The following is a 26,166-nucleotide window of genomic DNA, read 5'->3' on the forward strand; positions in this document are numbered from 1 at the left end:
TGTAAAATGTAAAAACAAAACAGCGACGATTTTTGAACAAAGTTTCTTTGAACAAAAGTTCAAGTACCGATGCAAAAAACGTATCCGATTCTTAAATCCGTGAAATCGACAAGCTCTGTCTTTGGTACATCGTTAATCTCGGCGTATAAATGTGATTCGACGATTATCTCGGATCAGGATCGCTGAGAGACTTGAAAAATGAGTCAGCATCAGCAGCAGCAATAAACAGTCTCCGCCTTCCGAACTTGACACAGATTCGGTTTGTTTATTCAAAACTAACGAGCCGGCGCCAATTCATCTGCCAAATTTGGCGCCAGATTTTATAAAATCCCCCTCTCTTTTCCTTCGTTTTTTTTTTTTTTCTGTTTTTTTCCTACCAATAGGCAGAAAACCGATCGTTGGTCAATTTTTAATCAGTAATTATTGTTATGTTTTTTTTTTTCTTGCAAATTCTTTTCATTTCATTCGGTGAAAGTTACGTTACGTGGCGGTTTTTTTTTTTTTTTCTCTTCTTTTTCACTTCATCGTCTTTGCTTTTTCTTTTCCGTATCAATCCGTGAAGAGAAAACGCTCGGATATTTATCTGCCGTGGAAATTGCGCAACGGTTAATTATTATTATATTTAACGCGATTGCATCGTCGACACGACCTTGTTACACATGACGAATACCGTATATGGACGTCTATGTACAAACTTTCATGCGGCAGAAAACGTCGTTTGCATTGAATTGATATTGATATTCTTTTCTAATAGCTTCGAGGGATCAGTTTTGTCAGATGAACGTGCAGATGTATTATTAATGAACGGAAAAATAATACCGAATACGCGAAATATTTAACAGCCGATAGGATTGACGATGATCAAGTACTTTCATTTATTTATTTATTTATTTACTTATTTATTTATCAAATTTTCTTATTTTATTACATGTTTTATTATCCTGATGCGCAAAAATTCGTGAGATGTTTAAATGCCGTTCGTAAAGTTTATTTGCCTATCGTTTATTCGAAATTTGTCTCAGACGTCGTGATTATTTGTTGCTTTATTTTTTGTAATCGACAAGAAAAAAAACAAAAAAAAAAAACAATACGAGCGTACCGATAATCAAATATCTTTATCCTGAAATGTATCTATAAAATTTGAAACGAAATTTTCATCAACGTTTCTGAAGGAATCACTTTCTTGTTTTTTCCGCAGATACTTCCGCAGGATATGCCGAATCTTTGTACGTAGATAATCTAAAAACAAAACTCTACTTTCCAGGTAGAGAAATTCGGCGAATAGAGAAAACGGCAAAAAATTGTAACAATCTATGCTACTACTTTCATCCCGATCAATCAAGCCGGTATTTCGTTTTTCGTGTTGATCGCCTCTTTTTTTTTTTTTTTTTGGTTTTCTTTTCCTCATTCTCGATTCACTTCCCTAACCTTGATCGTTTTAATTATTTCGAAAGGTAGTTGATTCAACATTCCACGAACACGTTTACAATCGTCGAATTCACGGTGATTTATAATTATTAATCATAATTAATCGAATCGTTTGAAAATGTGGGAAAGTTTTTTTTTTTTTATATATATATATATATATTGAGAAAAAAATGTCAAAACCTATAATATCGCAATGAGGGGAGAGAAACGAAAATGTATTCAAGTTAACTTCTTCTTCTCTCGAACTACTTGTAAAAACTAGAGAATTGCAATAACAATAATAATAATAATAATAATAATAATAATTCAGGTACTATAATACCTATGATGTTCATCGTCTCATAAATATTACACAAGTTTTGTTTCAACTGCGTTTTAACCTCTACCGTCAAGTGTATCGAGCAATAACCAAACATGGTAAACCGTAGGTAGACGTATGGAATTTGCATTTTTATTCGCAATACTGTTTACGAGCGTTTATAAACCGCAGCTCTCACTTACGAGTATATATATATATATACATACAAGTCGTAGGAGGTCTGTTGTATGAACGTTGGAAAATATGTATTATATACGCAGGAGCAATCATTTATATTATATGGTGTGAAAGAACGAATCTTGTGCAATCGATCACAGTCTCAAATTTCAATCTAATTGTTTTATGTTCCTTATGATTTCGTCCTAACGTTACTTCTTTCTTCTTCGATTAATGCAGATTGGATCACAATTACAATCCGCCCTCATACCGATACCAAAAAAGGATCGCTGATTGATTTTGTTGTTCCTGTTGTAAGATATGATTTTCGCACGTTGTTAGATGATTAACAGCGGTGAATTTTTTTCGTCGCGTTATAATAGCAGACTTATCGTTAACGATTTTTGCCCACGCGACGAATTTTAATTGAAGAACGAAGACGTCGAAAAAAAACGGCTGTCCCTGTCCAAAAACAGCCGTGAAGTATGAAATCGGATTTCACGTCGTTGACGTTACTTGAAGTGAGGAAAAAATAAAATTGTCGAAGAAGAAGAAGAAGAAAAAAAAAAATAATCAATAAATAATAATCCGTAGGTGAAACCAATCGGGTGTTGGTTGAACAGTGAATCGATTATATATACGCTTAGTCACACCTTTACATTCGTATAAAACACACTCTACCAACTAGAATTGTAGATCCGCAACTATAAGCGCTATAATTATTGTAATTAATTTTGTTGACGGCTACTTTTCGCGGTCGGTCCATCGATCTTAAAAATTCTCCTCGGTTGTTTACGGCGATGAGTCGGTAGGTTATATATTCAAAATGTGGGCGGACAGCGTCAAAACAAGTCTGAAAGATCGCATCAATTTGAATTCGTAATTTATTCATTGCGGGCAGTTCGCATTTTTTCGGTACTCGATCAATCTCGATCGTTTCAACCGGTACGTTACCGACGGTCGGTTCGGTCACGCAGTCGGTAAATCAGATCGCTCGATCTATTCTCGTAGGAAGATAATTTATACGAAAGTCGTTAAAACAGATCTCAGTCGGTGCTGCAGGTCTTGATTCTTAACCAGCGTTGCACTTCGTCTCCGTTGGCGAAGATCGAACAATTTATCCTTCGAATGGAGAAAATAACGACGAATAATTTCAAAACTTTAAAGATTTTTCGAAGTATTCAAATCGAACAGACACCGAAACGATATCTTCGATTGCAAATTTTGCATCTCTTTTTTTTTTTTTTTTCTGAAGTACGAAATATTATTATAAAATCTGCGCGATAATCGATTATGCAATAAATGGCAGCAGGCTTAAAACACGACCATTACATCTCACGGCATTTCTCATTATCGCGATAATTATACTTTGAGCAAATAATTGATAAAATTGGATACTTTCTCTCGTTGCAGTTTTTTTTTTTCCAATTATTGTAATATCTGATTATCGAAACTTTTTACCCACCGTTATGACACGTTTAATTTTCTATCAACTGCGTGGCGTGACTGATGCCAAATTCGCAAACCGATTTCCGCCTGTGTTAAATTCGCATAATGACTATGATGCTTAGATGCTTGTGTAATAACAATTAAAAAAAATTTTTCTAACAATACTCAAGCCATACTTGCGTACAAGTATAAATATAATTATACCTTTGTGTATCCATAGGTGCATGTAAAATTTGAATAGTAACTGCTGCATGATAATGCGTACGGTAATTTTTTATTGTCTTTTAATTTTTTTCCTACGATTCAAGCTACGTTATGAAAAATTTTACCTCCATATATGTATGAGGTACTACGTACATGGTTACACGTATGAATTTATCTACTTAACAACCCTGCGTCACGCTATCGACTGCAAAGCGTAACGCACTCGTAATTCTGAAAACTTTGATATAAGGTACATGTATAGGGCGTTCCAACCGAAGCTAATTTCTAAATCGGTGCACGATTCAGGCCATACCTTGGTTGAAATTACTTCGCGAATCGCGGAAGTTCGTAACTATCGTCGTTGTCCTTTTTATCCCATTACGATCGATTTATTATCCGATGCACAGGATGCACGATGTTGATCTAGGAAAGCGTGTTGCATTCATTTTTTTTTTTTCTTATTGTTCAACATTTTATATCTTCCGCCAAATGTCGAAGATGAATAGGAAAAAGAAAAAAAGAAAAAGAGGAATAAAAATGTAGAATTATTTAACTTTGATTATTATTCAATCGATACCTATCTATAAACGTTTTTTTTTTTTATCTTCTTAATTATATCGTAATTGAATTATTTTTCTATTTTACAATTCTTCACCTTTTACACCCGCGTCTGTGTATGTATGTAAAAAAAAAAAAAAAAAAAAAATTTCATGTGCATTCTAGGCTCGTTAACCGTCACGGATCGTTCAACTCGCGCATTTAGCTACGGCTTAATTTAACTATTGCCCATTTTTTCTCCCCTTCACTCCGGTCTTTCTATTCGTTACACGTGAGAATCGATACGCTTGCAATGCAGAAACTCTTAGAGAGAGTCTTGTTAGATTTCGACCACTTTTAACAACGTTCAAATTGTCGTATTGCATTATGGTATAAATGCGTAATAACAGCTAGGCGATTATCAATCCGAATGCCGTATTGAGCACTATTAACGTAACATGAGAACGTGATTGAATAAGAAAGAAAGATAATCTGGACCTGGTATAATCATAAAGTAGACTTAATTGGACGTAATAATGAATAATTTTGAAATACTTGCAAAAAAAAAATAAAAATTTTGTCTTTCGTTCATTTCTCCAACTCTGGTATAACTTTCACTTGTATATCTATATATATATATATATATATATCTATCTATCTATATATATATATAGTTTAACGTCCTTTTCCGTCCAGTGACCTGGAGTTCGAGTTCGAGTTCCCTGAGTGCGTGCAATTTCTATGTTAATTTTGGTATCCTCGAGTCATATTTTCTCCTCGTCTAGCTTTAGCGCCATAGTTCACGTTTACACACGCTTGTTCCAACGTAAGAGATTGCAATGAAGATGAAAAAAAAAAAAAAAATAAAGAAAACGACAAGCTGACGATGGTGATAATCTGATGAAAAAGGTTGAACAAACATTGTTTTGAAATCAAAATTTGTTATTCGAGATTTATTAGTTTGCAAAACTCGTTATTATAATACATTCAATCAATCAAAAGTAATCTCGTATAACAAGCCGCCTCTTTAACGATGATTTATGGGTATTAGACAGATTATTACGTATATTATACGTGCATATATTTTCTCGTAATTTCGGCACTACCAAATGTTCGCAGAACTTTCTGGGTTGAATTTATTATAGAGAAACTGCAGTGTTTTACACGATTAACAAAAGTTTACGATCTGTTAAGTAACGCACTGTATGTATATACTTGTGTTTAGGTATGCAGATTCAAAAACCATTTCACACCATTAATCGTTGGATATACACACACACACACATATATATATTTATTTATTTATTTATTTATTTATTTATTTATTGAACATAGGAAGAAAAGGGGTGAGATTACTCGGTCGGTAAAGGTAGGAGTACTGCACGACCTTAATTTAAAAATCGAGGCCCTGACTGTTGCAACCCAGCAACGGAATATGATGAACTAGCGAATTCCAGCCGCATTTCGCTCACGACAGTGACTTTATCCATACTTTATCAAATACCATCGGTACCGTAGAAAATTTCCGCATATCTGTACGATGTGCAAGACAGCTTTTTATAACTGTATCGGCTGCAGAGGTTCACATCAATTACCTAGAAATATCTAAACCTGCACCGCTTTTACAATATTTCTTCTTTCTCCGCGACGCTCAGTTTTTCCACTTTTTCCTCCCTCACCCCTCCTTTCCTATAATTTACATAATTCGCGTAATTTCTCCTTGTCCGTATAAACAGATAGCGTACCTTTGTATGTATAAATACATGTATACAGATAAATTTTGCGGTATGAAAATTGCACGTGAAACGTATTTAAACTACCGGCATTTCTGCTGCATGCATTACATACATGTGTACATTTTGTTGTAAAATTGGTTTAGAAATTGCACCGTTCGAATTGTATTGTGATTTTTATTTTCCAACATTTCGCACAAGTATTCGATATTCGTTAAAGCAAATTCAATAAAGCTGAGTCTCGATCCTCACTTTTCTTTTAATGTTTAAACTCGGCACCAAATTGTTGAAACACTTTGCGTAGTCAGATGTACGTATGTACAACAATTATTTCGAGTACCTAATTGCCGTAACTGGCGTGACAAAATGTCTGCTTTGTATACGCAGGCTTTTAGAACAGAATTCCTACGTACCTGGTATACCTGCCACTTTCAAACCTGTTTTCACTCTTTTATGGTTTTTCGGCTAATTTATGTACCTTCATTCTGACGCTTGTCCGGTTTGTATTTTATTTTCTTTTTTTTTCTTCTTGTTTAACGTAAAATTTGTACAAGCGTGAAAGTCCGATTCTCTCGTTTAATTATTTTCTTTTTGTTTTTTTTTTTTTTTTTTTTTTTTTTTTTTGTTTCTATTTTTCCAAACCGTGAAATCCACGATGTAGATGAAAATACACCGAATACTCGACACCGAAATTTGATCGATTCAATTCGTTCAGCAAATGCAGGACAACGGTAAAAAATGTGATTGCACTGAGAGAAATTTCTAGTTCCGGTTTACCGCTCAGTCCTTGACTATTTTCATTTTTTACCACTATCGAAAAATATTGTTCCAGGTAGAAATTGAAAATTACTTTTCTAGCTGTTACCGAAAACTCTAGTATCCGTTACTGTTTATTTTCTTGCAACTGTTGCGAAAATTTAACGCTTGCGCAACGATAAATTAACGTTAAAGCCTTGTTTAACTAAAAAAGCAGAGTAAACCTCAGAAACTGATTCTGCGTTGCAATAACCAAAAAAGGATCGACGATAGCGCAAAATGGTTAGGCGTACGTCGTTTTTCCTAATTTCAACAATATTCAAACAGTTTTTTTTAACGATACCTGTTTTACTGAATTCTTCTAATTACTGTAACAAATAAAATTTTTCTCAGCGTGCATCAATTATTCGTGTCATATGTAAATTGGAGTGCAAAGAATGCGAGTGACAGATTTGCTGCCTCAGCAATTACCCCAAATTATTCAACGCGTTGTTGTAGAGCGCCCGATTTGTAGTTTGAATACATGTGTAGAAATTTACCAAAATTACCCAGGTTGGTATATAAATATATATATATATATATATTAGGATACCTAATCCAGTTTTTCTGGTATTTAGAAAGAATGATAAAAAAAGAAAAGATGTCGGTTAATCGTGAGCTCCTTGTTTCGTCGTGCCGAGGCTTATGGCCTACAATTCCCATTATTTCAACCTCTCGACCTTCTCTATACCAGACAATGATGAATCTGATCAGACCTCTGGTGAAATTCATTATTACAGTCAAAGCAGCGTTATTCTTCAGCTCGTATTTTATTTACTAAGGAGTAATTTTGTAGGGAACATTTTTCAATGGTTTACTAAAATAACGATACAGGTTGTCTTGTTTCGAAATTACTGCTTATTAATATTATTGTTGTTGTTGTTGTTGTTGCTTATTGCATGAAATTCGAGGATTTTTGAGAACTTCAGCTTACATTAGAAAAGTGACTTTCTAATTATTGAAATTGCGTATTTTTACTAAAAATTGGTCTTGTTTTAATGTTTTTCGAAAGGAAAATTCGTGCTGAAGAAGAACAAAAAAAACGATCGTTTGTTCTATTACGCTATTTGAGAAAATGATCAAAAATGCGTGGACGAAAAAAAAAAAAAACTTTTTATCGCCATAATCGGATTCCTTGACTTCTGAAATATTTAACTAAAATGAAATATTTAAAACCAAATATTCACCTCAGACGTCCAAAAGTATTAAATTACTTTATGACGCAATTTCGAGATTTTGACCGGTTACGGCACAGCTTCGCAGTTAAGTAAGAATCATAAGTTTATTTGCGTAGAAAAAAAAATATTGGAAATGTAGGTCTTGTTGAATAAATAAACATTCAATTTTTTTTCAAAGTTTCAAGCCATTGATTTGGCTTCTTCTCAGTACATGTTATTCTCCAAACATCTACTACAAAATTCAGACCACGACTCGTATAGACTCAAATTTTTAAACATCGATAACTGTTGTATTAACATTGAACGCTAAACAAACAAACGACGAGTTTGGGCATTCTCCAACCTTTTAAACTGTAAAATTTGTGCAGGTACGTTAGAAGAAGCCGAGAATTGTCCGATAGATTTTGTAAATAGTCATTGCAAAATTCGAACAACGAGAAATCTCCAATCTCTCATCTTCCCTCTCGCCCATTTTATTGATACTCCGACGATCCGATCGAAAGTGCATTCGCAGCGGTTTTCGAATATCTCGAGTACATTGATCATCAATTATGACGATTAATTACCGTGCGATAGATTTTTCATTTCTTTCTTTCTTTTTTTTTTTTTTTTTTTCGAGGAATGAAATCGAATCGATCGAACGTTATTCATCTGATGAAAAAAGAAAATAGTTTTCGTTCCTGGAATTGACTTGCGAACAACGTGAAAGTGACCGTCGACTTGGAACATATGCGTTAGTGTAAAAATTGACAAGTGATGAGAGAAGTGTGCAAACACACCTGATACAACATCCTGTACGATTTTACGGAATTGTCGTCTCGTCTTTCACATTTCCGAGATATTTCCGCCGCCTCTGTGTTTACAATATACATGTAGGGTACTACATCAACTAGCACATCATCGGAATACTCGATTTTTCGAAAGATCCTTCGTCGAAACGAGACTTTCGCGCTTCTTCTTGCACACACACACACACACACACACACTCGGCACACACATCCGGCAATGATACGACGGCGTTAATTTTCCTTCTTTCCACTTGTTTTTCTTTCTTTTTTTTTTTTTTTATTTCACTTTACTTAATTTTATTCCCGTTTGCCGACTTTCTTCGAACGTACGTAAACCCGCGGATTTTTAACACGATGTTTGCCGTGTATAAACCCATTTGTTTGAAATTGAATCGAGAGGGTAAAAAATAAATAAAAATACACCGTCGTCGTTATTTGTCTCTTATATTCGTAAGGTTCGAGCAGTCGTCGTCGAAAGTTGTCTTTTTCATCTAGTGTGTGTGTGTGTGTGTATGTATATATATATAAAACATATACATAATACGCGTTGTTGTAAATGGAACGTAGCGCTAAGAAGAGAGAATTCAACGCGTACTGGAATCGGGTCTTTCTTTTCTTTTTTCCTCTTCTTCTTCTTCTTGATCTGAATCTTCGTCGAGCTCTCTCAGCATCCTGCACATATCATCCGGATCTAGTTGCACAGCGGATGCAGTTCGTCCCATCGGTACGAGCGTGTAACATGCCGCATTTACGACGTCGCGTCCAGCGTAATAACATGTCATTAAAACGCTCTCATTTCTTTATTTCGCGATAACGCTGCCGCAGACTCTCTACCGCTCCCTTTGCCGAAGAATATAATATATTCGTTTGTTATTTATCGTCGAGCGAAAGGGATGCCAAAGTCGAGTCAATCGCGCTTCTTATCAGATTCTTGGCCCATTTTTTTCTTTTTTTTTTGCATCAATGATTTTACGATCAAATGAATGATAGTTAAATCGCTGAACGATGAAAGTATACACAGAAATCATGAATTTCAGACTCATGTTGTGAGTTAAAACGTGAATTTGAACAAGATCGAGTTCAAATTTTTGTAAATAATGATGAATTTACAAGTCGCGGATTTTTTTTTTTTTTTTCCCTCTCTCCGTGTTCAAATTACTAGACGCATTACTTTCACAAAAAACAGGACAGCATGAGGGTCACCATCACCACCACCACCCGGTATATGTGCGTGAACGAACATGTTTGTATATTATTTGATGATTAGAGAAAACAAGAATAAAGAAAAATCTTGTTTTAGATTTCTCTCTTGAAAAACAAATGCAAAAAAAAAAAAAAAAAAAAAAAAAGTACCACGAATCCTGTGTTCGTTTAATCCAAAACAACGAGTATTTGCTGATTTTTTTTCTTTTTTTTTTTTTTAATTTTGATACCATTTCGAAACGGGTTTAAAAATCCCCGAGCAAGTAGTTTCGAATATTTTGTTTGTTTGTTTTTTTCCACATTATAATCGCACGATTCATAAAAATGTCATTTAATGTTGGAGATCAAAAAGTAAAAGTTGATCGTGTGAGAGAGAGAGAGAGAGAAAAAAAATTATATAAATAAAAATTCATGTTGCAAAGCGAGTAAAAGTGCGTGCAGATATTTATTCTTAAATGCATCGAGCTCGATTGTTAATTCAAACTCGAGTAAAATCCATGTATAAAGTGTAGAATCTATTGCTGAACGAACAAACAACTCCGCCTACAGGTTCTCACTTCCTGGGAATAATAGCTTTTAGTTTCTATACCGCAGTAGCTCGGCTTGTATTAACTGCAGCATCGGATTCACCGGGCTGATCTACGTTTCTCGAAATAATTCATCTCCACGGTGCTGCCGTTGCAGTGAAAGCTTATAATCCGCTGAAGCGAGTGTCCAATCAATTTGTTTACCAATTTTCTCTCGACGCACTTTGAGTAGAATCTGTAACGTTTTCTCTCGACGCGGGTGGATCACGTTTCACTTGAAACGATGCTGAAAAATTGGATAGATGAGAAGAAGAAGAAGAAGAAGAAGTAGATGAATAAGAAGATAAGAAATTGTGACTGTATCTACACAAGGAGGAAACCTGAATAAAATTACTCTAAAAGAGGAGGAAGAAGTAAAAAGAAAATCGAGACGACTGTCGATAAGCGAAGACGAGTGAACGAACGATGATCGAAGATGTTCGAATCCTTCCTTTGGCTTTCAATCTCTTACGATTAGTAAAGATTCTCGATTTTCGAATGTACCTCACAGTGTGCAATGGTATAAGATACCCAATACCCAGACACGCTCGCGTAATAACACGAACAAAGTGAGTGAAGATGCTTTCAGTATCGCGATAAAATCCCGAGAGTGGGGTTGAGGAGAAGGTAGACGAAGGAGGGGGAAATGGAAGAAGTGGGTCGGCCGTAGAAGCGAGGCTCTTCATGTACCCTGACTACTTTGCGATTCCAAATACACTTGTCCTCTGTAACCGAACAGCGTCGGACGACGGTGTGAGTGGAGTAAAGATTTTACGGGTGCGTTTAGTTCCAAGATCGATTCCAAGGTGCGACTGGTTTCGTCGAACAATTGGACTGAGATCGAGAGTAAAGAAGGAATCGTGTAAGAGGTGATCAGTGTGAGATCGATAAGTGAAGTGAAAAGTAAGAAACGAAAATCGGTAATCAAACCGTGCCGAGTGACTTAACGGAGTGTGTCTGTAATTCGATTTCTCCTCAGTGTCTCCGGACAAGAAACTTTGCCTATTTGTACCTAGATCGTTATTGTCGATTGATACGAAAGGAGGACTTCAATTTCGATTCGTTGATCCGCTGATCGGTCGATGATTCGACACAGCATGTGCAAGTTGTTGATCCTGAGTTCGGGACACGGTCAACCTTGATCGTGAATACTTTGGATCACAGGAATAATGTGATCAATTGTCCAGTCTTACTCTCGGCGAACAAACGCGTACTTTAAAATCCACGAATCGTGATTATATCGAAGCTGGTTTCATCGGCTATCAGAAGTGACGAGTGATCGGTACGAAAGATATCGAAGGAACTCGATTTGACGAATTCTCGTCATGGGTGACCTTAGGATCATGGATCCCAGGATGGACCCGAGGTTCGCTACCGACGGAAAGCATCGACCTTGGCCTGCGATGTACAGGACGCCACCATCCCGGGGTCCCTCTTTTTGCTACAGACCGGTTCCCGTTGAACCAATGACCCAGTGGATGCCACCACACGACTACAACTACTTTCCGGCACCGCGAGGTGCCCAAAACAAGGGCAGGGACTATTACTACCTCACGCCTCTGTATCGGAACGCCATGCCACCGCCACCGATTCACATACCGTCGATGGGTATCGCCCCGAAGATGATGGTCCTTCAGGATGGAGCCGGGATACGTGGGAGGCTTCGAGGTGCCGGAAGACAGACCGCTGTACCTCCGTGCACGTGTTCCGTAGGGAGGACGAGGTCCCTCGAGGACGTTAGGAGCGAGGTCAGCGAGTGGGAGGATTACTGCAACAACGACGAGAACGGAAACAGCTTGGCAAATCCTCATAAGAACGTTTCTCACGGCAGGAGATCCATGGAAAATTTACTCGACGTTGACGGACGCGATGCCAAATTCGAGAGGCTTGAGAAGAGCGGGAAATTGGACAGGATCGAAGAAGGTATCGACAAACTTCAACGCGATGGGAAAACTCCGAGGAGGAGAGGAAGCTACTTGGTTTGTTATATTCGTCTTAAATACACTTGTGAAATATCGGCGGTGTTGAAATTCACTGATGTCGACCGATCTGGACAACCATGGAAGAATTTTTCTGGTCAATTTAGAAGTTGAACGTCGGATGGTGTCAGATTGACACAAAAAAAAATAAAAAAATATTCAATCATCTTTCTCGACGTCCGTGCGATTCGAAGTTGCAAAAATTTGACGATGTCTGGATCCAATAATTACTCAAGCTCGACGCGAAGCTCGGAAGTCATTCAAAGTGATGACGATTCTGAGTATCGATCGGTTTTCTTATCTTTTCCTTTATTCTTTCTCGTGAATATATATATATATATATATATATATATATATATATATATATATATATATATATATATATATATATATATATATATATATATATATATATATATATATATATATATATATATATATATCTCTAGCCTTCCTTTCACCGATCGGGAAATAGATGAGGTGTGTAATTGGAGGTGAAAAGAAACTTGTAACCTCACACAGTTGCATTTTTATTGCTACGTTGCGCCGGTTTTTGATTATTGAAGAGGTAATTAACACAGTTTACTAATTCGTTAGCTGATATTGTATCGTTCTGGTTTTTCAAACTTTGATAATCGAGGAGTCGCGTTGCATACACCAAGGAAGAAGGGAGTTCAGTCTACGGTACACGCGAACGATCTTCTCCGACTCTAATTGCTCGATCCTCTTTCTATAATGTATCGGCCATGTTTGATAGACGCAACGTGTAATTACCAACACGTAGAAGCAAGCTTCCTGAATTGATTTTTCAACTACCGTTCGTTTCGCGCACGCTGGTATAATGATTAGACGATTAGGAGGTACGTATAAAGAAGTGGCTTCTACTCTTCAAACCTACCTTCTTCTTTTATTTCACCTACGTATGTTATATATTTGTGGAAGCGATTTCACAACCTCATTCTTTTGCGAGTTCGTATTTTACGCGTGTATATAAGCATTCACTAATTGCGATATATGTCTATTATATATGTACGAGGATCAATGACGTGATTGTACGAAGTTGTTAGTCAACAACCGTACGTCAAATCATTAATTTTTACCATCCAAGATATTTTATAGCCGATCGCGTTTCGCGAATCTATTTAGACAATAATTATCCTCGGTGTTATCACCCTCTGTGCAATTTAGAAAGTGTTTCACCAATTAAAACGGAAATGTACAACAATAACCGTGATATTAAAAAGTACCTACCTTTACAATTATCATACCTATCCGTTTGTTCTGACTGCAAACGTTTTCTCATTTTAATCAAAATTTATTACACCATATATCATTGTCTTCTGAACAATTAATAATCGTCCTAACGCGATGATTGCACGATTCGCTAAGTTTACAACCCACCTAGATTGATTTACGCGTTACGCTCTGTCCGCTATGTAGGTACAATAGTTTAAAAATTGATCCGGGATAATACCGGAGAATAAATTTATCTGTATACGTCGATTTTCTCATCTCACTGTAACGTAACTTATACCTCGTAATTTCAAAATGATAATTTGTGTGACACGCGCCTTATTCGCGTATCCTAGTTGATATATCTATGTATATATATGACATACGTGTGGTAATTTCATTGACAGATTCTCCTCGTGACATAATTATCCGAACGTGAACCGACTCTCTTGAAACAGGTTACATGCGTCTATACATGAGTAAAATATTCACACACACACACACACGCATACACTCGCTATTTTGTAGGTCATTCGATGCAACTGAAAGGTGGAGGAGAGCTGCTCTGCAGATTTTTGAGAACTTTTTTGGTTATCGCAACGCTGAATCAGTTTCTGAGGTTTACTCTAATTTTTTAGTTAAACAAGGCTTTAAATCGAGTGAACTCTTATGCATATTTGTTTAAAAAATTAATTAGAGTATTCATCGCGTTTGCGTGCCTTATATACAGTTACACCTTGACATTTCAACGTATATCTTGTTCAGCTTGCTACGCAGCAGAAGCGTCTTACTAGGATGAATAGCGAAAGTAAAGTTTGCGGGGCTTTTATGGCTTTTTCACTCACGATGCGAGCGTTCATCGTCAACTCGTACTTACATGCTTACGTATATGTGTATAATATGCTATGCGTGGACATTTATTTGTTCCGCGGTCAGATGCGTCGAATGATTATGGAATCTGATACGCATCGCGAACGCGAGATAAATCAGCGGATTATTTTTATCATAGCCGATTCTACATTATCATACACTTATTGTAATATTTACAGTACAACGAAAGCTGAAGTCACCTTTAATCGTACGTTGTTTGTTTATACGTACATACAGTTTTTATTCTAATTATTCAGACACGCGTTTCTAATTCGCCTTTTCTTTACCAACCTTGCAATCATCGATCATAAACTCTAACATATTTCTTTATTTTCTAACATATTGAAATTCATGTCGTATTTCTATACATTTACGAAAAGAATTGTATTATATAACCAGTTGTCGTTTGAGAGAAAATATTGGACTCGGAAAGAAATTAAAATCAAAGTACAGGACAGTAATTTTTATAAAAGCTGTATTATATATATATATATATATATATATATATATATATATATATATGTTTATGTATACAAACACGGCAAGAGTTTGAACATCATTATCACGGTTGTACGTGATTCGAGCAAGATTTTATTACCCTGTCTGTGTGTACGTATACTTACACACCTAGTTACGCATCTTCTCCAAGTTTCTATTATGTATCATTTGCTTCTTTCTGAAGGCTGCTATTGCAATATGTATATATATATATATATATATGTATATATATATATATATATATTTATATTTATATGTATATGTATATATGCATAAACGCTACGCAAAGGTGGCTGAAAAAGTATGTCGCAACCCAGATACATCACCTCGATAGATTTCACTGTATACCGGATTTTAAACATCAGAATTTGTCAGTCGGATTCGCCGATCAATCGGCATTATATTTGTCCTGATTATTGTAATTGTAATAAAGTGAAATCTTTGTGTTAAAATCTCGATCAGAGTCGTCTAATTTTAAAATGGGATCGCTGATTGTCAGTGAAACAAAATCATTGATCGTTCGAATTTGTCATTCGCTTATTCTTTCATAGAAGCGATGTGGCTGGATATATTATATTGTGGTAAAAAAAAAAAAAAACCAGTGAAATGCCCCTGAGAAATATTTCATTTTTTATAGTGAAAATTGACAGTTTTATTTTTACGGAAGTCAAGCGCAATTGTTATTGTATCCGACGAATGCTAACGAATGAAAATTTCCAATTGCGAACGGAGTTTTACCCCTTTCGACCTTTCAACCAGGGATAAAATAATAAACAAACGCACGCGCGTAAAGATTACTTTCTCGGTTGAACCCGGAAGTTGCGCAAAATGCGTTAGTCGAAAGGCGCGGTAATTAACAGCTGCCGACACAAGATTATGCTCACGGAAATATTGTATAATCCGTTGGTAAAGGTTACATGCGCGTATAACTGAATAATTTTTTATATTTCTGGTAAAGTTTGACGTTTTTCGATTAAATTTTTATTATTTCCCCGAACAATTCTTTATTCGTCATCATTTACTGTCGGTATAAAAATACCCGATTGAATTAGACACTAATTTAATTACGGGGCGTATAAATTATGCAAGCATCTTTATATATATATATTTTTTTCAATATCGGCTGATATTACGAACGACATATTCCGGAAATCAACGACAATGTTATACGGATATTTCATTAACGATTTAACTACAAAGTGATCAAAAATATCGGCTAGATATTTCGTCTAATTACATTAGAAATGTCGCTGAATAATTGAGACACAAATATTCGGTGTTCGGTGATTTTAGTTGAAAACAAAAAAAAAATAATAATTGTTTATAAAACTGTAAAATTTTCCTGCCCTCCGCGTTTCAACGATACAACTTAACTGTGAGAAATATTTGGGACGAAACGTGGATAATCGTATCAACAGATTTGTAATAAAAATTCTTGTACGCAGATCGGTTGTGACGGTTTATTTCAGCGGTTTAAATCAGGTTTCAGAAACCGTGAAATCGCTGTTCGAGAACTGTATAGTAATACTAGGTGAAAAGTAAAATATTTTAACGACGAGAGTCGAAGAGATGGAAAGAACCTAGCGACGGTATAATATCGACAGATTGGTAATAACTGTTCGTAGAATCGTATATACGTATATATATATCGAAACGCTTTCCCTCGTCGCGAATATACATATATGGCAGATATGTTCACGATCATCTCCGAAACTTAATCCAGTTCAGAAGACTCTGTATATGTATAATAGTAACAATTTTCCAACGGATATTCGAATTTCGCTAATTATTAACTTTTGAATTTCATTCAAAATTGGAATCATACATTTTTGTTTAAACTCAAATATATTCTTTAATCGAAAATGTACAACTTTGTCGGGCAATTTTTTTTTTTTTTGTTTCTTTTCTTTTATATATACAAAGTGAATAATTCGTGAGATAGATGGAAAAATCTAATTCTGCAAGACACGGGAAGGTGGATTCGAAAGGATTGCACTCGGATTTGTTCTGTACGCGTTAGTGATTCTATTCATCGCGTCTCGACCTCTCCGTGTCTTCCGGAATTTGATTTTTTCCTGTATCTCACGAGTTATTCGCTTTGTAAAAAAAAAAAAAAAAAAAGAAACTGATCGGAACCACAAAACTTTTATACGACACAATTTTCAATCGAAACTGAAAACGTAATGCGTTTATTAAATTGGGACACCCTGTACATTGAGCTGATGATAATAATTAAATTTTTAACAGCGTTTTAAACTTATCCACATTTCAGATCGAAAATAAATCCCGCCTTGTACATAAACGTATGTACGTATGTTTAAGAAAGTCAATCGATGTAATGATTAGCAATGCACATATTTTTAGCACAAAATCAGTAAAATTTTTTTTTTTTTCTATTTCCTACCTGCATATTCAACAAATTTCGCTAGGATTTTCTGATCCGGTTGATCCGTCTTCGCGATTTGACTTTTGTTAATGGAACTGAAAAAAAAAAAAAAATTCTCCTTCAATCGATTCCCACTGTAGTAATAATTTTAACGGATGTTTTTCAGCTTCGCGAAAGCGTTAAAATCCGATAACGCGGTCGAGCCTTCGTGACTTATTTGCGTGATGATTATAATTTTAACAGTATAACAATAACAACAATAATAACAATAATCGTTATAATAATAACAACAACAACAACAATAATTTTTCTTACGGAAAAGGTGGACTTTAGGTTAAATGGAGAAAAATTTCCAGCAGATCGTTTTTCACGGTGAGAAGAAAACAAAAGAAAAAAAACAATTTTTTCTCTGCCAGGTCTATAAAATAATCGTAGGACAAGTTTTGTTTTTTGTTTTCTCACACCTTATATCGTTAGTCTGGCATATTAATATATATGTATAACACTGTAAAATTATCCCGCAGCAGTATAATGATAATAATAATAATGATAATGATAATGACAATGATGATGATCGTCCAACGAGAAGCGAGGACACAAACGATCTCTAAAGCAATTTTTACTTTGCTATTTCATTTGATTTATTTGTTTATTTATTTATTTTTTGTCACCTTCGTACCAAGAACGCGCACGCGTGGCTCTGCATCTTCTCAGACCGTAAGTTCTAAGACGAATTTAAATTTATAATCGAACACCCGTACATTTCTAGCTTGTTGTAAATGTCAACCTGTGCGATAAAATTATACTTAATACGTAACGTTGCGTCACGATATAGCCGCCGTGGCATTTATAGTTTCGCCGTAATTCGTCTATAGGTATATTATTGTATTACGGGCGAAACAGAAATTTTATTCAACGAGGAAAAAACTAGAAAAAAATTTAAAAAAAAAAAGAAAGAAAATAACAAATCGAGACCTCGGTTAATTGTACATTATACGTGATTTCACGCTCAATTATTAATCTTCTTCTGCGGGTGTACAAAAAAAAAAAAAACGATCACGTGCAATCCGATGATTAAAATCGAACGTTGTCGTCTATTTTACGTATTTATGTGCATACGTGTATATTATTTTATTTCAATTTTCAATTACTTTTTCACGATAGCTGCATATTTTACACTTACAACGTATAAATATGCGAATGGAAGACATTATTATCCCATTTTCAGATAAGACCGATCAGTATAGTTAGTAAACATGTTACGTACGTAGTATGTGTAGTATGTATCAGATTGAAGTTTGTAACGTTATTGCATTGTTGCATTTTTCGAAAAAAGAAAAAAAAAAAAAAACTCGTTACTTCGCAAATCAAGCAAACCATGCGATACAGCGTCAAATGACTGAGAATTTTTTGAAATTCAACGACTGCACTTATTCTGAAACAGCAAAATGGTAATTTTTGTAACGACGTTTTTTTTTCTTTCCTACCGTATACGTACCTACATTAACGTTGCAAACTTCGGCCTCATTGCTATATATATATATATATATATATATTTTCGAACATATATATAGATATATATAGATATATATTACACGAAATAAACTAAAAATAATGAAACAGTGTAGATTAAAATTAATATTTGACGTGGTTTTGAAATTTGTATAAAAAAAAAGCTTGTAAAAAAAAAAAAAAAAAAGAGAAATGCTTTTCGGTGCGACCTCGAAGGGACAAAGAATGGAACCATATTGGTACAATACTTATATAGTTAAATAAAGTTAAATAAATAAATAAAGTTTGTTGTCTGACGACGTACGGTGGCTTTAAGCTGCCGGTGCGAGGCGAGTTTCCCTGTAAATTGGTGAAAGTAGATGAGCTCGTGACTTTATTGCTTTAATTTTGCGAAACGATCGCGGCCTGAACCGAACGAGCAAAGCTGTAACTTTAAACCAAATTACTTTAAAACTATAGAGCTTGCTTTGCTTTGCTTTGCTTTGCTTTGCTTTGCTTTGCTTTGCGCGTGCGCGCGGTTTGATGTACGGTTTTAGGAAACGTCGAAAAGTTAACGCATTTGCAAAGCAAATTTATATTATCAGGTAACATGATCATCGTCATTATCATTATCGCAGAGCGTAGAAGATTATTTAAATTTTCAAGTTTTTTTTTTTTTAGTCATTTTTCTCTTTCGCTTCACACTTTACACGCGCTTCACATTACCGAGATTTAACGTTCAAAAGTAAAAGCTCCGCCGGTTGGACGATCGTTCAAACGTAATATTCACGATTTAACCTCCTTAACAGTCCTTTCGTGACTGTAAATATAATTGTTATACGTATACACACTGTACTAATTTTAATTGTACTTTATACAACGTTTTTATTATCTTGGCGAGAATTTTTGTATATTTATAATAATCAATAATGCATGCATGAAATTTAAAGACTCTTGTTTTGAAGATGTGAAAATGAATTTTTCAACTGTGACGAGAAAAATTATTGTACGATTTAAATATTAATCACATCAATTAGTTGTATATATTTAGGCGGTAATATTATCTCGCAATTTTGAACCAGTATTTAAACGTTATTGTTAATATGTACACATTTTACCAGAGAACGATGAAAAAATTTGGATCGGATTCTGCATTTTTCTGCTCTCATCTCCCCCCGTGAATTACGATACATACAGTCGATGTTTATCGTGATCAGATCGTTTTAGGTTATTCTTAACCACACTGTGAAAAATTTCAATTGTTACAGTAACTAGAAAAATTGAGTAAAACAGGTATCGTTGAAAAAAAAAACTGTTTGAATATTGTTGGAATAACGAAAAACGAGACACGCTTAACCATTTTGCGCTATCGTCGATCCTTTTTTGGTTATTGCAACGCTGAATCAGTTTCTGAGGCTTACTCCAGTTTTTTTAGTTAAACAATGCTTTAACGTCAATTTATCGTTGCGCGAGCGTTAAATTTTCGCAACAGTTGCCAAAAAATCTAGCAACAGTGATCGTAACGAGAAAGAACAGCAACGGATACTAGATAACTAATTTTCATTTTCTACCTAGAACTATATTTTTCTATTGTGGTAAAAAATAAAAATAAATAATAACCGAGCGGTAACCGTAACGAAAAATTTCTCTCAGTCAATTTTCCAACATTCCTAAAAACAGCTGCTCGAATCGGCTAAATTGGCTAAAGTACGAATATTTTCCAAGCGATTCCGTTCAGCGTTAGGTCCGACTTTCTATTTCCATTAGTCGTTTCGTCATCGTCATAGCTTGACGGTTTTATACAGCAAATCTTACAACTCAGCTCTAGTAGAGTAGAGTCATTGCATCTTCGAGTTGTTGCAATTCCAGGCGATTTCGATCACCGTCTTCCCGAATCGGTTCAGACTTCCCTCGCCTGTATTACAAACACCATTCATTGTCAGTAGCAGCCTTGCAGTTTAAACTCTCGGCACGCGGTTTCAGTTACAGAAACGATTACAGTCGATCCGCCTCCAACTTTGTATACTCAATTTTCGATTATGCCGTTGATAAACGCCATATGCGTGTACACGAGACGCGTTTGCTGTTTGTTCGTAGGTATATTCAGTGGTTCTTTGTTAAACTTTAATTAATTAATTCCACCGGTTGTTCGTCCTTTCACCGTTGTAAAATCTTTCTCACCTTAAACTCGATTTCCGCACCGCGTTTCGCTACGAAATTACAACTATACGTGCGTGTTTAAATTTTCTTTATGCATTTTTCGTTAACTGTGTTTTTCATTTTTTTTCTTTCTCGTCTATTTTCAGCAGGAACCGAGACCCGACCTCGACGTCAGCAATGGCAGCAGCAGCGGAGGTCGTCCAAGATTTGTTCCCGTAACCGCTCTCGAGGATGTTCAGGCTGTAAGATGCGCCGAATTTCACCCGCATGGAAAATTATACGCCGTTGGCTCAAACTCAAAGACACTAAGAATATGCGCTTATCCGAAACTCAGCGACGTTCGGTGAGTTATGTTAAATTGTAAATTATTTATTTATCGTAAATTTATACATACGGGGCAATTCCGGATTGGTGATTCTGATGCAGAACGGTTTTTTTTAGTTTCTTTCGGTCCGAAATAATACCTCTAATTTTTCCAAATTATTCCTTACCTATACTTTTCACCTACGTTTTCTTTCAAGTGCATAATTATATGAAATTAACATTGAAATATGATAAAAAAAATTATGCAGTTTCCCTAAATAAATTCTGTATTTCATTCAAAGTTTCTGGTTAACGATTTTCTGTTATTATTATTGTTATTATTATTATTATTTTTTTTTTAATCAACCATCGTTTCCTTCGTTGTTATTCTTGAAACGAAAAGAAAATAGTTGTTTTATTTTTTACCACAACGGCGCTTCTATTTATTTTATTTTTCGCTAAATAAAAACCGTCCTTAAAAATAAATTCTAAGAAAAGAGTTTATCGAGGATTCTCATCCCGTTTGAAAACCGTGGCACAAAAATGTGTTTTTTCAAATTCCTGATTTTACAAAAAAAAAACGTCTCACCGATTTTAAAAATATACATCATCGTGTGAATAAGATATATATCTTAACTTCATGATGTCGCCACACTTTTAAAAAATGTCTGAAATAATTCGAAAAATTAGAGGGATTATTTTTCAACGAAACAAACCAAAAACATCAAAATCTCAGGGGGTTGGGCCGATGACCCTTTGCTTTGACGCGGAATGCCCCGTATACAGTTTATATTTCATATAGGCGATTGTTTTATATATAACGGTCGATTAACCCTCCAATTTTTTTTTTTTTTTTTTTTCATCCATTTATTACAAACGATTACTTTGTCGCCAGAAATTAATTGCGGCGGTTTTGTTATTGAGAAACGGTAATTGTTGTCTTTTTTTTTTTTTTTTTTTACTCTTTTTTCAAACAGTGCTTTACGTACGTGATATTTACACTCAAAGCGAACACCCGACAATACGCAACGGCGAAAGTTTCAACCGTGGCCAATAATTTCTCTGATCAGTTTTAACGCCGTGTTATAGCGGTAAAGATTGTGATTTATTGTGTTCGATGATAGTTGAGTGAAATGTATACACCCGTGTTTATTTTTTTTTTTTTTTTCACGTTCTTTATCGAGCATTGGAGCAGAGATTAAAATCTCTTGACGAATGTGAATTATTTTAAGACAAATCGTCGGACCCAGATTTTCGTTTCGTACTGCATTTTAGACTCGGTGATTTATCAGATGTATCCTGTTGTTGATACATGACATACACTCGATCTATCTGGATCATCTGTAATACACACGTGTAATCGTATAGAATACGATTTATCATTTCGTACCGTACGAGGTGCAATTTCTCTCACAGGATACGATCGTAATTCTTCGGTGTCAAAACGTCCGGTTGATTTTCTCAAATTAAGTCGTTGCTTCGGCCTTCTGCCTCGATTTTCGCAAACGTTTCGTAAAAATGAGGCTTGAATAACAAACAGAAAATAAAAAAACGTGAATAAAAGATATTTTCATATCGCAATAAAAGATGTGCATGTCGAATTACGAATGCAATTCTCCTCGTTAAGCCAAGTCTAGCGGCTCCTCGCTTGCTTTTATAGGTGAAATGATGTAAAATGAAAAGGATAAAGTAAAGGGAAACGAAACGAAACAAAAAAAAAAAAAAAAATATGTAAATAAATAAATAAATAAATAAATAGATAAAACAACAACAACAACAACGTTGAAAATCAACTCGAGCCTCTATCCTTTAACGACTCTCCGCGAGCCTTGATGCCAAACGGAGCATATAACGCAATTGCCGAGAAATTCAATTTTATTTCAGTCGAGTATCTAGTTGAAGAATTATATTTTTCAGTTTAGAAACGTCGTACATATTATACTACACACATATATATATATATATATGTATAAATTATTTGTACATATTTGAACAATTATCTCTGCAGAGTTTTTTTTAGTTTTGCAGAGGAATATAAAAAAATTGATACTTTCTTGCTGCAAGTTTTAATTTCTCATTTTGTCACGTTCCGGTCGATTTAACTTGAAACTTGATTCGAGATTTGTCGAGAGCTAATTTAATTTAGTTCAGATTTAGAGGCAAGCTTGTAACGAAGAATATAAAATTGTCAATCTGTTTTGGTGTACAATTGTCATTTAATTTCAGTAAATTTGATTTCATTGTATCGTTTTTTTCCGCGGTTCTATGCATTTCATCTCGTAGTATATTTATTGAATTTTATTTATCCTGTTACATATTACGAGTATAACTGACCGGTAGTTTGTAGATGTACTTTCTCATTAGTAATGGAAGCTTGGCCCTGTACAAAAGATTATATTATTACCTTCAACCATCCGATTACTTGATTATGTATTTTGTAACGGGTTTTTATTTTCCTTTTCTTAATTATTATTCTCTATAGAAATGCATAAGCCATAATTTTTATACTCCCCATGACGCCGCTAACTCTTTCACGGTTCCGGTTTCGGTTTGGTTCCGGTTATTAACACGCTGATACGATTCGGTGAATTATGAACGGATTTTCAGAATCTTAATTCGATGTTTTCTTTTATTTTGTTTCTTATTTTTCTCTTCTTAATTAAGTCGAATAATTTGAAGCGGTAAATTGTTCGCTGACGTAGTAACATTTACTGTAACGAAAACACGCCTGTGAACAACCCATCTTTTCTCGCTTTTCTGTGTAATATATATTCGGAAGCGATTTTTCGTAATTTCAACAATATTCAAACAGTTCTTTTTTTTTTTTTTTTTTAACGACACCTGTTTTACTCAACTTTTCCAGTTACCGTAACGAATGAAATTTTTCTCAGCGTATGAAAATTTTTACCTTATAAAACGGGATTTCAAAATTTTTTTCTTCGGAATAACGCCTTCTACACTTGTATTTAAATAATAACGCGCATTCATTCGCGCCATATTAAGATGTCAATGTGGTTCTCGGACGCGATTCCGAGGATATCTTCTCTTCGCTCGTCTCGAGAGTGCCGCAGCTGGTTATAAAATTACAGTCGCTGCTGCAGCGCCCGGACTTAATGCATGTAGCGTTTAGAAAGTTGGTGTGTATAGGAAAATTGGTTGGGAAAAAAAAAAGAAAAAAAAAAAATCAATGCCCCCATGTACGTTGTGTATCTCAATATAGGTATACGTATATAGATATATACATATATAGGTGCAACTCGTCGTTTAAAAAGCGTGATGTACCGAAATGGAAATAATTTAGTATACCATACATCAAGCTGTTGTCAGAGATCAAATGCGTTAAGTCAGGTTTTTACTAAACGTAGGAAATCCCAGAAGACGATTTTCAACGTACAATACAATACTTTCGCATTTTTCTCGGTACAATTATTCTCTCGGGAAGGAATTTATAAACTTAAGATGTCCTTGGAGATAGATTTTTATTCCAAAGATCGTTGTAACTTTTTTTTGTTGTTTTTTTTTTTTTTTTTTTTTCGATCCAAGAGAAAACGAGAATTAAAAAAAAAAACAAGAAAAGGAATTTATATCCGTACCGCGAAATGATGAGAAATCGGGTATATATATATATATATGTGTGTGTGTGTGTGTGTGTGTAAATTATAATTCACATCTCAAGGCCGTGGCTTGGTAAAATTTTGTACAAAAAAAAAAAAAAAAAATCTCCGGTTTTAATTATAAACGATTATTCATGACCACATATCGCAACTTGTCGCGTTACGCTTATTTTACTGTATAATTATATTCGTGTCCGATGGATCCGAAGATGCTTGCGATATTCTGTCACCAAATTGTTTTTCGATCCGTAAATTGGGACCGTAAATTGTCACACATGCATCTAATTAAGACTCGTTTTTTATTGCTATTTCGTAACGATTTCTACCGACGTATAATAGCATTAATTTCAGCAACGATACGTAGGCCAGGTAAAAATGAATAAAAAAAAAGCGTGATAATGGTCACGGCTTTATTTATTTTTCTTTTTTAATACATATTTGCCGTTAATTTTTCGTCGGCAATTCATAGGTTTAAATTTCGCGATGTAAAATAAAAAATGTGCAGTCAAACAGCGGATTTCAACGAGGGAAAAAGTGCAGGGAAAATTGGAAATCTTCATACGGTTAATACCTTGTGTTATATATTTAATTAATTGCGTGCTCGGGTACATAAATGTTTATAAAAAGAGAAAGCCGCACTCGTGTGTGCACGCATACCATACCTACTTGGATGGCAAACCTTTTACTATTTTTATTTAAAGAAAAATTTTTCCACCTGTAATTTTCTCTCTCCCACAGCCGGCTTTTGTTCATAGTTTATTCGCTCTGCAATTTTCCTCGGTGCATATAACGATGATAATAATTATAATAGACCGTGATTTACTCCGTTTAATTAATTAGTAACCCGGACGTTACTTTTACAATAAACGCGACTCGACGTTCAGGCGAATCCTGGGAATATCCCACAATCGAATCGAAGAAAGTGCGCTTAGCTTCTTTCTCGGGAATCTTTAATTATTTCCTCACCGCGCGTATAATTTGTCTCGTTTATTCAGCCGCACCGATTTGTTGTTACTTTGAATTTTATTCTTTAATCTTCTGTCGCAGGGAGGACCACCAGACTTATCAACCTACAGTTTTGTTCAAACGAACAAAACATCACAAGGGTTCGATTTATTGTCTGGCATGGACACCGGATGGACAGCTTATGGCAACCGGAAGTAACGACAAAACCGTCAAGCTGATGCGATTCAACGCTGAAAACTCGAACCTGGAAGGTATAATGAGAAAATTTAAGCGACGATCACTCGGCTCAAAATAATCGATGCATCGATCA

General features: G+C 35.1%; 1 protein-coding gene across 5 annotated transcripts in view; it reads left to right on the top strand.

Moving 5' to 3' along the window:
* Positions 1-26,166, top strand: part of LOC124174689 (WD repeat-containing protein 47) — a 102,058-nt gene that overhangs the window by 70,484 nt on the left and 5,408 nt on the right. For 4 of the 5 annotated variants that reach the window (XM_046554075.1, XM_046554072.1, XM_046554071.1 and 1 more), the window contains exons 6-7: positions 21,120-21,316; positions 25,938-26,107. In XM_046554075.1, the coding sequence (XP_046410031.1) occupies positions 21,120-21,316; positions 25,938-26,107 (367 nt within the window). The remainder of the gene's footprint in view (positions 1-21,119; positions 21,317-25,937; positions 26,108-26,166) is intronic. The other variant, XM_046554073.1, reaches the window with a different exon arrangement.

This window comes from Neodiprion fabricii, chromosome 2 (assembly GCF_021155785.1).
Source record: "Neodiprion fabricii isolate iyNeoFabr1 chromosome 2, iyNeoFabr1.1, whole genome shotgun sequence".
Lineage (NCBI taxonomy): Eukaryota > Metazoa > Arthropoda > Insecta > Hymenoptera > Diprionidae > Neodiprion > Neodiprion fabricii.